The sequence below is a fragment of the Eriocheir sinensis genome, chromosome 19 (genome assembly GCF_024679095.1).
Source record: "Eriocheir sinensis breed Jianghai 21 chromosome 19, ASM2467909v1, whole genome shotgun sequence".
NCBI lineage: Eukaryota > Metazoa > Arthropoda > Malacostraca > Decapoda > Varunidae > Eriocheir > Eriocheir sinensis.
This window is the reverse complement of record NC_066527.1, coordinates 5275269-5288310: the sequence shown is the minus strand read 5'-3', so window position 1 is coordinate 5288310 and position 13042 is coordinate 5275269. Positions and strand designations below refer to the sequence as shown.

Genomic DNA, 13042 nt, shown 5'->3' with positions numbered 1-13042 from the left:
GGACAACAAACAAGAAGAAGAAGACAAACTGAACACCCCATAACTCAGGTGGGAAGGAAGGAACGGAACACCTTGCACCCAGCACTCGTAGGAACCACATAGCAGAAGCTTGGGAACAGAGGAGGAACAGCGGCAATAATAATAATGATAATAATAACACAGTGCGAGAGGCTGGCTCTGGCATCAAGGTTGAGATATCACATAAAAACACCAACGAGGATCGACAGTGCGGAGAACGCGCTCCCATGGCCTTCGGCGCTCTCCTAACCACCTCATTATTTAGTTTATCACAGTAACTCATATAACGTTCATCCACCTCGCACACACACACAAACGTTCACACACCTGATTCATATTTTTTTTTTTTGTCGCTGCCCTGCCAACTAGTGTCTTCCCTCATCTCTGCCCCCCCCCTTCCTGTATTGATTGGGGTATATCATGTCCAATAACAGTATTTCATCACACTAAGCATAAGTGTCATGTTAAATTTTGTAGCATCTGGATAACCTGACCTTAGAATGCTGTGTCTTATGCTAGCCTAACCTAACCTAACGTGGCGATCCTTTCCCTAGACTCCTTGCTGATTGGTTTAAGGCTATTTTTTGATACGCTTCATGGAAAAAAGGACCTAAACCATGAAATAATCTCATTGACTTACGTATAAAAAAGTTTGGGTTAAAGTTGACATTAAAAGCCATGAAGATAGAGGAGTCCAGATAGGTGATTGGTTGGACTATTTCTTGTTACGTTTGACAGAAAAAAATGACGTAAACCATGAAATAATCGCACCTTAACTTACATATAAAAAAGTTTGGGTTTAAGTCGACATTAAAAAACGAGATTAGAGGAGTACAGGTTAGGTGACTGGTTGGACTATTTCTTGTTACCTTTGAAAGAAAAAAATGACGTAAACCATGAAATAATCTCACCTCAACTTGCGTATAAAAAAAGTTTCAGTTGAAGACGACACTGAAAATGAAAGAATCTCGCCTGAACTTATGTATTTAAACGGTTTGGGCTGAAGTCAATAGTAGGAAGAGATATCGCCACTGTTCCTGGTTGGTGATTGGTTAAGGCTATTTTCTGTTATGTCTGTTAGAAAAAAATTACCAAAACCATAATATAATCTCTCGCAAACTCATGCATAAAAACAGTTTGGGTTATAGTCAACTGAAAGAACCGAGATCACCGCAAATCTAGACAGGTAATTCGTTGGGGCTACTTCTTGTCACCTTCGACGAAAAAATGGCCTACACCATAAATCAACCTCTTTTTAACTTAGGTATGAAAACGGATTGAGTGTAAGTTGACCATACGATTAGAGATCACTGTTAGACTTGGGAAGTGGTTGATCAACCCGTGGGCTTCGGCTATGGGAAAGACGAGAAGTGGCCGAGAAACGACAAAATTACACTGCATTTTGAGACTAAGAAAACAGCATGGAACGTACATCAGAGTACTCCTCTCATAACCATTAAGCTGTTAAAAATATTTGCTTTTACTCAAACTCCATTCTTTTAGGGTGGTGTTTGTTACAAATTAAATAGTCTCGTGACGCGTGGCATCTAGCCAAGAGTCGCTTGTTGTCTGCTATAGAATTTGACAAGTGATTACTGTATGGATAGCTAATTCAGTATGCCATGACCTTACAGCACCACCTATGACAAAAAAGCCTACCTCAATATCACTCACCCACCACAATGACCTCAGGCATTCATGGTGGGTTGCGCTATGCCACCACCGCCTACAATTAGCTCGAATTAGGGGTTTTATGGCGAGCCCTTTTTAGGGTCCACCGTACCACAGCCACGACTCGTGAAAGCCCTGAAAAGGGTCTGCCGACGTTCTCGAGTTAAGACTGTTTTGTTACGTTTGATGGAAGTAATAACCTAAGCCATAACATAATCTATTAACTTGGGTATAAAAAACGGATTGAGTGTAAGTCAACCATAGATTAGAGATCACTGTTAGCTTCGATAAGTGGTTGATTAAGACTGTTTTGTTACATTTTATGGAAAAAATAACCTAAGCCATAACATAATCTATTAACTTGTGTATAAAAAATGGATTGAGTGTAAGTCGACCATAGATTAGAGATCACTGTTAGTTTCGATAAGTGGTTGATTAAGACTGTTTTGTTACGTTTTATGGAAAAAATAACCTAAGCCATAACATAACCTATTAACTTATGTATAAAAACGGATTGGGTGTAAGTCGACCAAAGATTAGAGATCACCATTAGTTTTGGGTAGTTGATTAAGACTTTTGTTACTTTTTATGGAAGAAATAACCTAAGCCATAACATAATCTTTCACTTGTGTATAAAAACGGATTGAGTGTAAGTCGACCAAAGATTAGAGATCACTGTTAGTTTTGGGAAGTAGCTGATTAAGACTTTTATTACGTTTGATGGAAGAAATAACCTAAACCATAACATAATCTATTACCTTGTGTATAAAAGCAGATTGGGTGTGTCGACCATACGATTAGAGATCACCGTTCATTTTGGGTAGTTGATTAAAACTTTTGTTACGTTTTATGGAAAAAATAACCTAAGCCATAACATAATTTATTAATCTAAGTAAAAAAACAGATTGGGTTGAAGTGGACTGTAAGACTTGAGATCATCTTCAACAGGCTGAGGTTATTTTTTGTTATCTTTGATGGAAAAAATTACCTACACCATAAAATAATCTCACTAACTTGTATATAAAAAAAATGGTTTGGGAAGTCGACTGTAAAATTAGAGATCACTGAAAATTTAGGAGGTTGAGGAAGGGGGCGAGGCATGAGGGATTAGCCCAGTGACATCAACTATGCTTACTCTCATTGTGACATAGAACTCACAAATGTATGTCTGCCAATATTCCTTCAAACTTCTTCACTGCTACACATTATGCTTGCCCCTGCCTTGACCTGACCTGACCTGACCTTACTGCACACACCAACACAGACCACCACCTTGCTTATCGAGGTGGGGGACGCTTAACTTTCCCTAACCTCACTACACAGCAACACACACCACCCACCCTACACCTTGCCCTATAGAGGTGGGATATGTTTAACCCGGTAGCTGCGGGGATCGTTTCTGAAAGGCCCCTCTAAGCGAGAAAAATGAGAAAAAAATCATCACTCACAAACCATTTCATAATATATATCAACACATTTGTGATCAGTTTATGCATCATCTATTTTGGGGGTTTATATCATGGCAAAAATTTGGCCCGTCGCTGCTACACGGTAAAGCCACAAATTTGGCCCGTCGCTGCTACCGGGTTAACTTTCCCTAACCTCACCACACACACCAACAGCCCACACCTTGCCCTATAGACCTGGGGCACACACTGAACAGCGGCTCACACTACAGCAGCTCAAACCCATTACAATGTTCATTACCTAATAAGCCAATCTGATGTGAAGTTTACGTATGGAAAACCACATTCATTCACACACATACATTCACTTACACACACATACACACACACACACAACCTCCCTGTGCAATATCAAAGCACCAAGATAGCAAGAATTCCTGTCTCCAAGCGGCTACTACATAACAAGACTCCACTAGAAGCTACGGTCAGCTCCCCGGGCCACACCCTCCCCTGATTGTTTGTACATAGCCTAGTGTGTATGCGGTCAGCTAGAGCATGAGAGTGAGTGCTTAATCTTATGTGTATGCATGTATTAAATGGCTTATGGAAATGTGCTTCTAAATGAAAGTATGGAACATCCCTTGGCGCGTAGACGTACAAACATTCCATCTTCCAAACGCACGCCACACTAAGAACCAAAACGCTAGGGTGAAAACTGCTCTCGCGTCGGAATGAGGAAGCGAGCGGATTATCGCAGGGCTACACAACCTGGGCAGCTTCTAATGACAGGTAAGGAACACGGCGCTGCACCCCAACCCTTTGAGAAATGCACCCGTCCCCTCCCCTCCCCCCTCCCTTCCCTTCCCTTCCTCCCTGGCAAACAACTACCTTAGCCTAGTCTTGTCACGTTGCCCACCACTCCCCGACAAGGCTGAGGCTAGTGCGATCTTGAGTGAGGAATGGCGCGGGAGGAAGGGACAATATTGCACGAAAAACAGGACAAGATTGCCATTCAAAAGGACAAAGAAACCGAAAGCCTGGCTACGTTACGAACTGCTCTTGCTACTGAGTGCTGTCTCTCCCTCTTGCCTTCCGTCCTTTCTTTCTTTAGCACACTTTGTATCTTGAGGAGTGTGTGTGCTTGGGATGGTCTCGCTTATAACACATCAATTCCACATGACAGTCACCAGAGTGCAGCACTACCACATGAAGTCTTGCTTATACACTGTCGTTGCAAAGAAAAGGTTTAACAAAGTTTCCAGTGTGAGGAGAAACACCTCGTAACGCGACTCATCTACTCTTCGTCCTGTAGGAAAATATTGAACTCTGCGAGAACAACGATCGTGTTTTCCTCGTGGGTCACGCTTGAGACTGTCGGAGTAAGGCAAACAGAACTACATTTGGCTTCCCCTGGCTTAGGCTTAATACTCCTTGTGTTGTTCGTTACGCACACACACACACACACACGATGGAAGGACACACTGCTCTCCTTGTGTTGTTCATTACGCACACACACGCACATGACGGAAGGACACACATGAATTCACGCACGAAGATATTTGCAGCGGAGAGAAAGTGGTGTCGTGTGATTTCTCGGATAATGCGGCTTTTTAATCTTCGTTGCGACTGCCGTTTGTATTAGGGCAGAACAAGATGAAAAAAAACTATGCATCCCTTGATAATGTCCCCTGAATCCATGTATGAAATGTGCAATGATTCCAATTTGTCAGTTGTTTTTTTGCTCAATTATATGTTTGTCAGAAAGAGCTAGAATGTTTATGGATGGGATGAGGGAGAGAGAGAAGGAAGAGAATCACACACACACACACATTAGTTCAGATATATATATGTGTGCAGACTCTTCACACACACACACACACACACACACACATTAGTTCAGATATATATATGTGTGCAGACTCTTCACACACACACACACACACACACACACACACTCAAGCGCACTCCAAAAATGTTATTATACATATTAGTTTACGGAACCTTGCTTTTTACCCTTCCCTCTTAAACACAAAACATACATATAGCACCTGTTTTTTTCACTGGGATAACTGCAGAGACACATAAAAATAATAATAATAATAATAATAATAATAATAATAATAATAATAATAATAATAATAATAATAATAATAAAGAATAAAGTAGTAATTCAGTCTGCTTTCGACCACTCATCCAGTTATGTGGCAACCTCGCTGGGTCCTGAGTGCCTGGATGAGTGGGTGCCGTCCCTTTTTTGTACTCTGTGGGCACCCAAAAACAAGGGTCGGATTCGTCAAGCCATTTACGAGACATGCCGTTGGTGGTGAGTCTTCTGGTAACTTCATCCGCGAGATATGTTACGAACTGATATCTTTCCCTCTTGCCTTTCATCCTTTCTTCAGCACACATTGTAATCATCAAGCCTATTACTGTCACTACTCCTGCTACTAACTCCCCTCTCTGCCTCTCATAGTTGCTACATTCTACAATTAGGTGTTCCACTGTTTCTTTCTCCCCTGTCCTACAGCTACAGTTCTGGTTTACCCCGTCCCTGTTCCTGCCATTTACCTCCAGGGTTCCCGTTCTTGCTTTAAACAATAGCTTGCTCCCCCAGTCTCCTACATGCCAGTCTACTCCCTCTGGCTTCTGTTTCCTACTGTACCATCTTAACATCAACTTGCCACTCATTCCATCCTGCCATTTGACTTGTCCGTTCCTTTCAACTTTCTTCTTCACATCCCTGATCTCCATCTCATCCCACTCCCCTCCCCAGCGGCAACGAACGAAGGGACGACCTGGCCAGCACTTCCTTTGTTGCCATCGGAGTCGCCTAAACAATAGCTTTCGTAGTGGACAGACATACCAGAGGACTTTCCGACGACAGGTCTTGTGAGAGGCTTGATGAATCCGGCCGCAAGACAATAGCCACGGCACACTAACCTGGTTCAGCAGCTCCACCGCCCCCTCTCTCATCCTCCCTCCATACTAACACCGACTCCTAACTCCAACCTCCTTTCATCCAACCAATCGCCTCAGCTGTGGAAGAGGGGGCGGGGCTTATGGACCAACTTAAGTGTACGGTGTCTATGATTTCGCTCCCCACTTTGAAGCATAAACGTTAGATGGAGAAGAGTTCCGAGATGGTGCGCTGGCTACTTTACACGCACCGCTGCTATTAGTACTTGTATTGGGTAAAAAAAACTAGTCTGGGGTTGAGTTATGAAGATTAACTGTTGTCGAGATGAAGATTGGTGAGAATTCTGTGTTGGCGACGGTAATTATTTTGTACCTCACTATTTTTTATTTCTACTTTTTGCTCCATCTCTCTATTCTCCACTTTCTCTCTTGTCACTATACTCCACTTTCTACTCTCCACTCTCTCTCTCTCTCTCTACTCTTTACTTTCTCTATTCTCTATATTCTCTTTCTTTTCTCCACTTTCTCTCTTTTCTCCATTCTTTAGTTGAGCTACAAAGATTAACTAATATCAAAATGTAGATTGGTGGAAGTTCGTTTTTACAATATTAATCCCTATATCTCACTTTACTTTCCAGACTATTTTTTTTCTAATACGAGGACTAATGGCAAGGGTGTACACAAACTGACCCACCAAACCTACAGGAGTCAAGACGAACGGAGGAATCCAAGCCTTCAACAACACATTACAGAAGACTTGAAACCTCGTCGGCTGAACACTGTAAACTTTGGCTTTCCTCAATGACCATCGGAACAGCTTCTCAAATAATGAACTCAATAGAAACACTGGATTTGAAGCACTGTAGAGCAACACATGAATGACAATGCTCGCTTTCGTTAGTTTTTTTTCTTTACGTGATGGGATAAGATTCTCCTATTGTGTTAGCTTTCTAGAGCAACAACACATTAATTGCTCGCTTGTTTTCCCCTTTACGTCATGGGATCAAGTTTCTCTGATAACGTTTCTCACCTGAACCCACAAGAAACTATTAAATATGAATAACGTGCCATCGCCAAATGCAAACATTCAAAAATATAATGAAAGCAAGTCCTTAAAGAGTACACACACACACACAAAAAGTTCATCATAAACACACCACTTTGTAACTAGAGAGTGATATCAGGATCTTCACAAATCAACATAACCCCGTTCCCCCTTCTTCTCACACTAGGACGAACACAAAAGGATGAAAAAGGAAAATGTAAGACAAAATTCACTCTTCCAAATGGATACGAAGGTTGACGGCGGACTCCCTCACAACAGCAACAGCCGAAGATCACACGAGTCACCGAGTTATCAGGTCCTGAACACAAACACTGGAATGACAACGTTTGAGCTCCAGAGAACATCGCAGCTCCCTCCCTCCAGCCACACACCAACCCCTCCTAAGTACAGATGAGGATCACGGCTCAACGAAGCTTGCCGACACGAGGCTAACACTTGGGTACTTCTGAGGATCGTGGCTTTGTCTCCCCAACACGAGGCTATCATTTGGGTACTGGTAATCGTGGCCTCCTCTTGCCGACACGAGACTTAAGGCTGTATTTTTAAATGTATCGGAGCCTCAGTTCACCTGTTTGAAAAGCCTCTTGTAGAAGTTACTGGGGTTGTCATGAACTATTTCGTGATGCTACGGATAGTTTTGCACGATCTCTGCATTCTGAACAGGAAAATCAGTCATAAAAACCTGGTCACCCTTCTCTGTGGCCTTGGAAAATGGTCGTAATGGGTGCCCGATACATTTAGGAATCTTACATTGTGGTACTTCTGATTATCATGGCTTTATTTTGCTAACACGAGACTAACCTTTGGGTACTTCTGCGTGTCACAAATTTATGATCCCTCCCCAAATGGCTTTATCTTGCTGAGACGAGACTAACTTTTGGGTACTTCTGAGGGTCACAAATTTATGATCCCTCCCCAAATGGCTTTATCTTGCTGAGACGAGACTAACCTTTGGGTACTTCTGAGGGTCACAAATTTATGATCCCTCCCCAAATGGCTTTATCTTGCTGAGACGAGACTAACTTTTGGGTACTTCTGAGGGTCACAAATTTATGATCCCTCCCCAAATGGCTTTATCTTGCTGAGACGAGACTAACCTTTGGGTACTTCTGAGGGTCACAAATTTATGATCCCTCCCCAAATGGCTTTATCTTGCTGACACGAGACTAACTTTTGGGTACTTCTGCGTGTCACAAATTTATCCTCCCTCCCCAAATGGCTTTATCTTGCTGAGACGAGACTAACCTTTGGGTACTTCTGCGTGTCACAAATTTATCCTCCCTCCCCAAATGGCTTTATCTTGCTGACACGAGACTAACCTTTGGGTACTTCTGAGGGTCACAAATTTATCCTCCCTCCCCAAATGGCTTTATCTTGCTGACATGAGACTAACCTTTGGGTACTTCTGGGGGTCACAAATTTATCCTCCCTCCCCAAGACTAACATTAAGGTACTTGGAGACATGGTACAGAAAGAGCCCATGACACCCTCACGCAAACATGACCGCTTATGCCTCCCCGTTGCCCTCCTAGAGATCACCACACGACATTTACCAACACAAGTCTACCGTCACAGCAACTCAAGCCTGGATGCAACATACGAAGGGGAGTGTTTGTGTGTTCCCCTCGCCCTTGCCCCTCCCAAGACTCAGCGAGGGACTGCAGAAATGGACGAGCTCCCTTGAGGATCAACAAGAGTAGAGAAAAGCCACCCTTGGGCAACCCTCGCCATACACTGTTCACACCAAGACCACCGAAACTTGTTGCCTTTGTTAAGTACAAAAAGCTGATAAGGAATTCGTAGGGTTGGTGTCCGTGAGTGTGTGTGTGTGTGTGTGTGTGTGTGTGTGTGTGTGTGTGTGTGTGTGTGTGTGTGTGTCCTCTTTTGTGCAGACTAAGTCACCAAGGAGTCATTCTGGACACCCATGGATTAACAGCCTTGACATCACCCTTGACCTGACCCACACTTCTCCAGTACTGACCTGCTTTGTGTTCTTGCAAATAGAAAAATTATATTACACACGGAAGCACATGAAGAACAACAGGGCCGGGTAACTTCTGCTCTCCTCTCCCTTGGTGTGTGTGCCAGGCCCTGTAGGGAGAATGTACAGTCTTGGTGGTGTGCAGGGAGTCTTGAGTGTGTGAGACGCTGCACAGGGCACATGCTTCCTTCCCTTCTTCATGCGCTGTGTCCTGCCCTGCGCTGGATGGCTCACAGTGAGAATAGAAAATGTTGCCTCCCACCCCTTAGCACAAGTCCCACACATGTACCCCACTGACACATTTGGTTCAGTGTTGTTTTCTGCAACTTCAGCCGTGGATATATATCACCTGAGGGTGCGATGAACTGCAGGATGAGGACGTGTTCATGGCACACGATGCTTTTCATCACAGGAGAAAGAAATTCAATAAGCGACATGAAAATGAGAAACGCCAAGCAGGGACACCGGCACAACGCCCAGCAAGCTTTGGGCGCCAGGGGCCGCGGCGACATATAAAAACAGGCGTGGTCGGGCACCCCCGGACACTGGACACCCGCCCGGCTACACCTCCGCCCCCAGGTCCTGCACCGCTCCCTGGGCCACGGGCACAAACTTGTCCTCGATTTGCACCAGCAGGATACAGCGGTCCACGTGGGAGCGCAGGCGGGGGTCGGGGTGGTGCGGGGTCCAGGTGTGCACCACGGGGCCCTCCATGCCCTCCATGGGCACCCAGTGACCCCAGAAGCTCCGGCCGCCACGCTTCCTCATGCCCTCGTCCGGCCACAGCACGTCGATGCGCCGCCCGAGGTTGAGCGTGTCGTAGACCTGATTGGCATCGATGATCTGTGGCAGAAGAGTTTTAGGGGTCAGCAGGGTGAGCAGGTCATTGTGGAGAAACCTAAATGATCACTAATTTAATTACATGTAATCAACGTGCAGTGTTGACATTCACCCCGGCACGCCAACACTGCACACACTGCTGTGGGTCGGCCCTGAGTCCCGCCTTACCCGGACGCGCTGGATGTGCCTCTCCGGCGGTGGCGGAGTGGTGAACTTCTCCTCTGGGTCCTCCTGCAGGGTGGTGCAATCCTCCCGGGGACTGGCCCCGTCCCAGGTCACCTCCCGCTGATGCACCTCCCTGGCACCCGATGGGACCGCCGGGGCCACATCCCGTGCTGGGGTGGACAAGGAGGAGGAGGGGGTGCTGCGGCTGCCAGAGGACAGGCCCTGCCGGGACCTCTTCTCCCCGCTGGGCAGTGAGCCCTCCCGGCCCCCATGCAGGGAGGCCTCCCGCCCACTGTGGAAGGACTCTCGACCCCCATGGAGGGATGGCTCCCGCCCACTGTGGAGGGAAGGCTCTCTCATGCTGTGGAGGGAAGGTTCCCGCCCGCTGTGCAGGGAGGGTTCCCGTCCGCTGTGCAGAGACCCCTCCCGCCCACTGTGTATGGAGCCGCCATCCCGCCCCCCGTGGAGGGAGGGCTCCCGGCCGCTCCACTCCCTGTCCTTGCTGCTGGCCGAGCCCTCGCTGAGGCCATCCCGGTCCCGGGGGTCGAGGCGGCCCAGCCCGGCCGTGGTGTCCCACAGCAGGCCGGCCATGCTGGCCAGGGTGGAGGTGGACTGCTTGTTGGCCGGGCCCACCACCAGCGAGGACACGGTGCTCACGATGGAGCCCCGGTTGGCCTGCAGGGAACCCCGGGAGAGTGAGCCGCCCCGCCCCAGGCTGCCCGTAGCCGTCACCAGGCTGAGGCCGCCCACCTGGGACCCATCCTGGCTGCCCCCAGACCCCAGGCTGGGGGGCACCGTGGTCATCACTGCAGGAACACAAAGATTACTGCCACACCCCCACACCCACCTCCTACACACATCCACTGCTAGACTTCATCAACAACCATGTGAAAGTCAAACTTTAACAAAGCTGTGCATGTGGGTGACCATCTCATCTAAACACAGCATCTTCTCTCTATGTCTGCCTGCCTTCCCCTCTCTCAGGCAGTGACAGTAATGGCTCACCTTGGTGGAGGGGAATGTTGGGGTGGTGGGGCTCCGCAGCGCGGCTACACTCGTCATTGAGGCCGGAACTCCCACTGGAGCAGCCCTCGCCACACCGCTGACGCACCCTGGGGGACCAGTGTGATGTTACCCACCGCTCACCTCAACACAGCCTCACCTCCTTCATCTCACCTTACACAAACACACACACACACTCACTCACTCCAACTTAGCTGAATAGCCTCACTCACTGCCATTTACTGACCTTTATTTTTAACAATCAATTACATTTTAACTAACTCCATGACTGCTTTTATCTCACACATTACCATTAGCACATTAAACTCAACCATTCACCATGTGTCCTTTCCTATAAACCTGACTGATTATATTTTATGTCTACCATCAACACAATAAACCAAGCCTCGGAACATCTCTCCCTTCCTCGAGAACACACCTTTTCCAGTATCCGATGAGGGTCTCCTTGTTGAGTTTGAGGCTGATGGGGTGGCTGCAAATGGCATATTCCTGACCTACAAGACTGCTTTTATCTCACACTAACTCAACTTTACATCCTTTCCTTCCACACAAGAAAGAACACACCTTTTCCAGAGTCTGATGAGGGTGAGGCTGATGGGACAACCTCAAATAACACTTATATTCCTTACTTACAAGACTACTTTTATCTCACACTAACTCAACTTTACATCCTTTCCTTCCACACAAGAAAGAACACACCTTTTCCAGAGTCTGATGAGGGCGAGGCTGATGGGACAACCTCAAATGACACTTATATTCCTTAACTATAAGACTGCTTTTACCTTCCTTACTTCCAGCACACCCTCTAAACATTCCTTCCTTCCACACGAGCTAACCTTTTCCAGAGTCCGATGAGGGTCCCCTTGATGATGGTGAGACTGATGGGACAACCTCAAATGGCACATATATTCCTTAACTTAACTTTTACCTTCCTTACTTCCAGCACACCCTCTAAACATTCATTCCTTCCACACGAGCTAACCTTCTCCAGAGTCCAATGAGGGTCTTCTTGATGAGGGTGTGGCTGATGGGACAACCTCAAATGACACTTAGATTCCTTACCTACAAGACTACTTTTACCGTCCTTACTTCCAGCACACCCTCTAAACATTCCTTCCTTACACACAAGAGCTAACCTTTATCTGAGTCCAATGAGGGTGAGGCTGACTGACTGACTGAGGGCGACTGCAAATGGCACTGACGTTCCCTAACTACACAAACTTACTACAAGCACCTAAAACTGAGCCTCCAAGCAGCCCTTCCTTCCACGCACAAACTAACCTTTTCCAGAGTCCAATGAGGGTCTCCTGAATGAGGGTGAGGCTGATGGGGCGGCCACATATGGCACTGATCTGCTCGTTGGTGTCGCTGTAGGAGGTGGTGAGCGGGGACACATAGATGGGGTAACCGATGGGCTGGTCACAGGACGAGTTGATGATATTCCGAAGGGCCTGCTTGGCGTTCTGGATGGAGCCTCTCTCGGGGTTTCGGTTCCGGAGGTAGACGAGCTCCTGCTGCTGCCCCGCCCACAGGCCCCTCACGCACTCCCTGTTAACCTTGATGACCCGGAATGACAGGTGGCGTTTATTGAGCATGATGATCTTGTACTCGTCTGCCCCGTCGTCCATAACGTGCCTGTGTGAGGGTGAGACGAGGGGAGTGTCAGTAGTGTGTGTGTGTGTTAGGAGGATTACGGTGAAGACAGAAATATACAATCATCCCTCAAATAGTACGGTTTTGGTTTTATGTGGATTTTCATAGAAGATTTTTTTAGGATTTTTGAATTTCCCGATGAGCAGGAAATTCAAAAAGATCTATGACAATCCGTATAAAACAGAAACCGAACTATTGGAAACTGTACTATTTGAGGGGCGACTGTACTAGAAAGAAAGGAGGATCGGTATTTGTAAGTTGAAAAAAAGGAAAAGGAGAAAAATTAATGCTGGAAAAGAAGGA

The 13042-nt window shown here is 46.5% G+C and overlaps 1 protein-coding gene across 35 annotated transcripts in view; it reads right to left on the bottom strand.

Moving 5' to 3' along the window:
- Positions 1–970: 970 nt before the first annotated feature.
- Positions 971–13042, bottom strand: part of LOC127000596 (pecanex-like protein 3) — a 38522-nt gene continuing 26450 nt past the window's right edge. For 2 of the 35 annotated variants that reach the window (XM_050864488.1, XM_050864525.1), the window contains exons 16-20: positions 12368–12721; positions 11069–11175; positions 10067–10869; positions 8249–9901; positions 971–8174 (exon numbers count right to left, since the gene is read on the bottom strand). In XM_050864488.1, the coding sequence (XP_050720445.1) occupies positions 9620–9901; positions 10067–10869; positions 11069–11175; positions 12368–12721 (1546 nt within the window). In that variant the 3' untranslated portion in view covers positions 971–8174; positions 8249–9619. Of the gene's footprint in view, positions 9902–10066; positions 10870–11068; positions 11176–12367; positions 12722–13042 lie in introns of all 35 variants that reach the window. The other 33 variants (XM_050864489.1, XM_050864502.1, XM_050864494.1 and 30 more) reach the window with 33 other exon arrangements.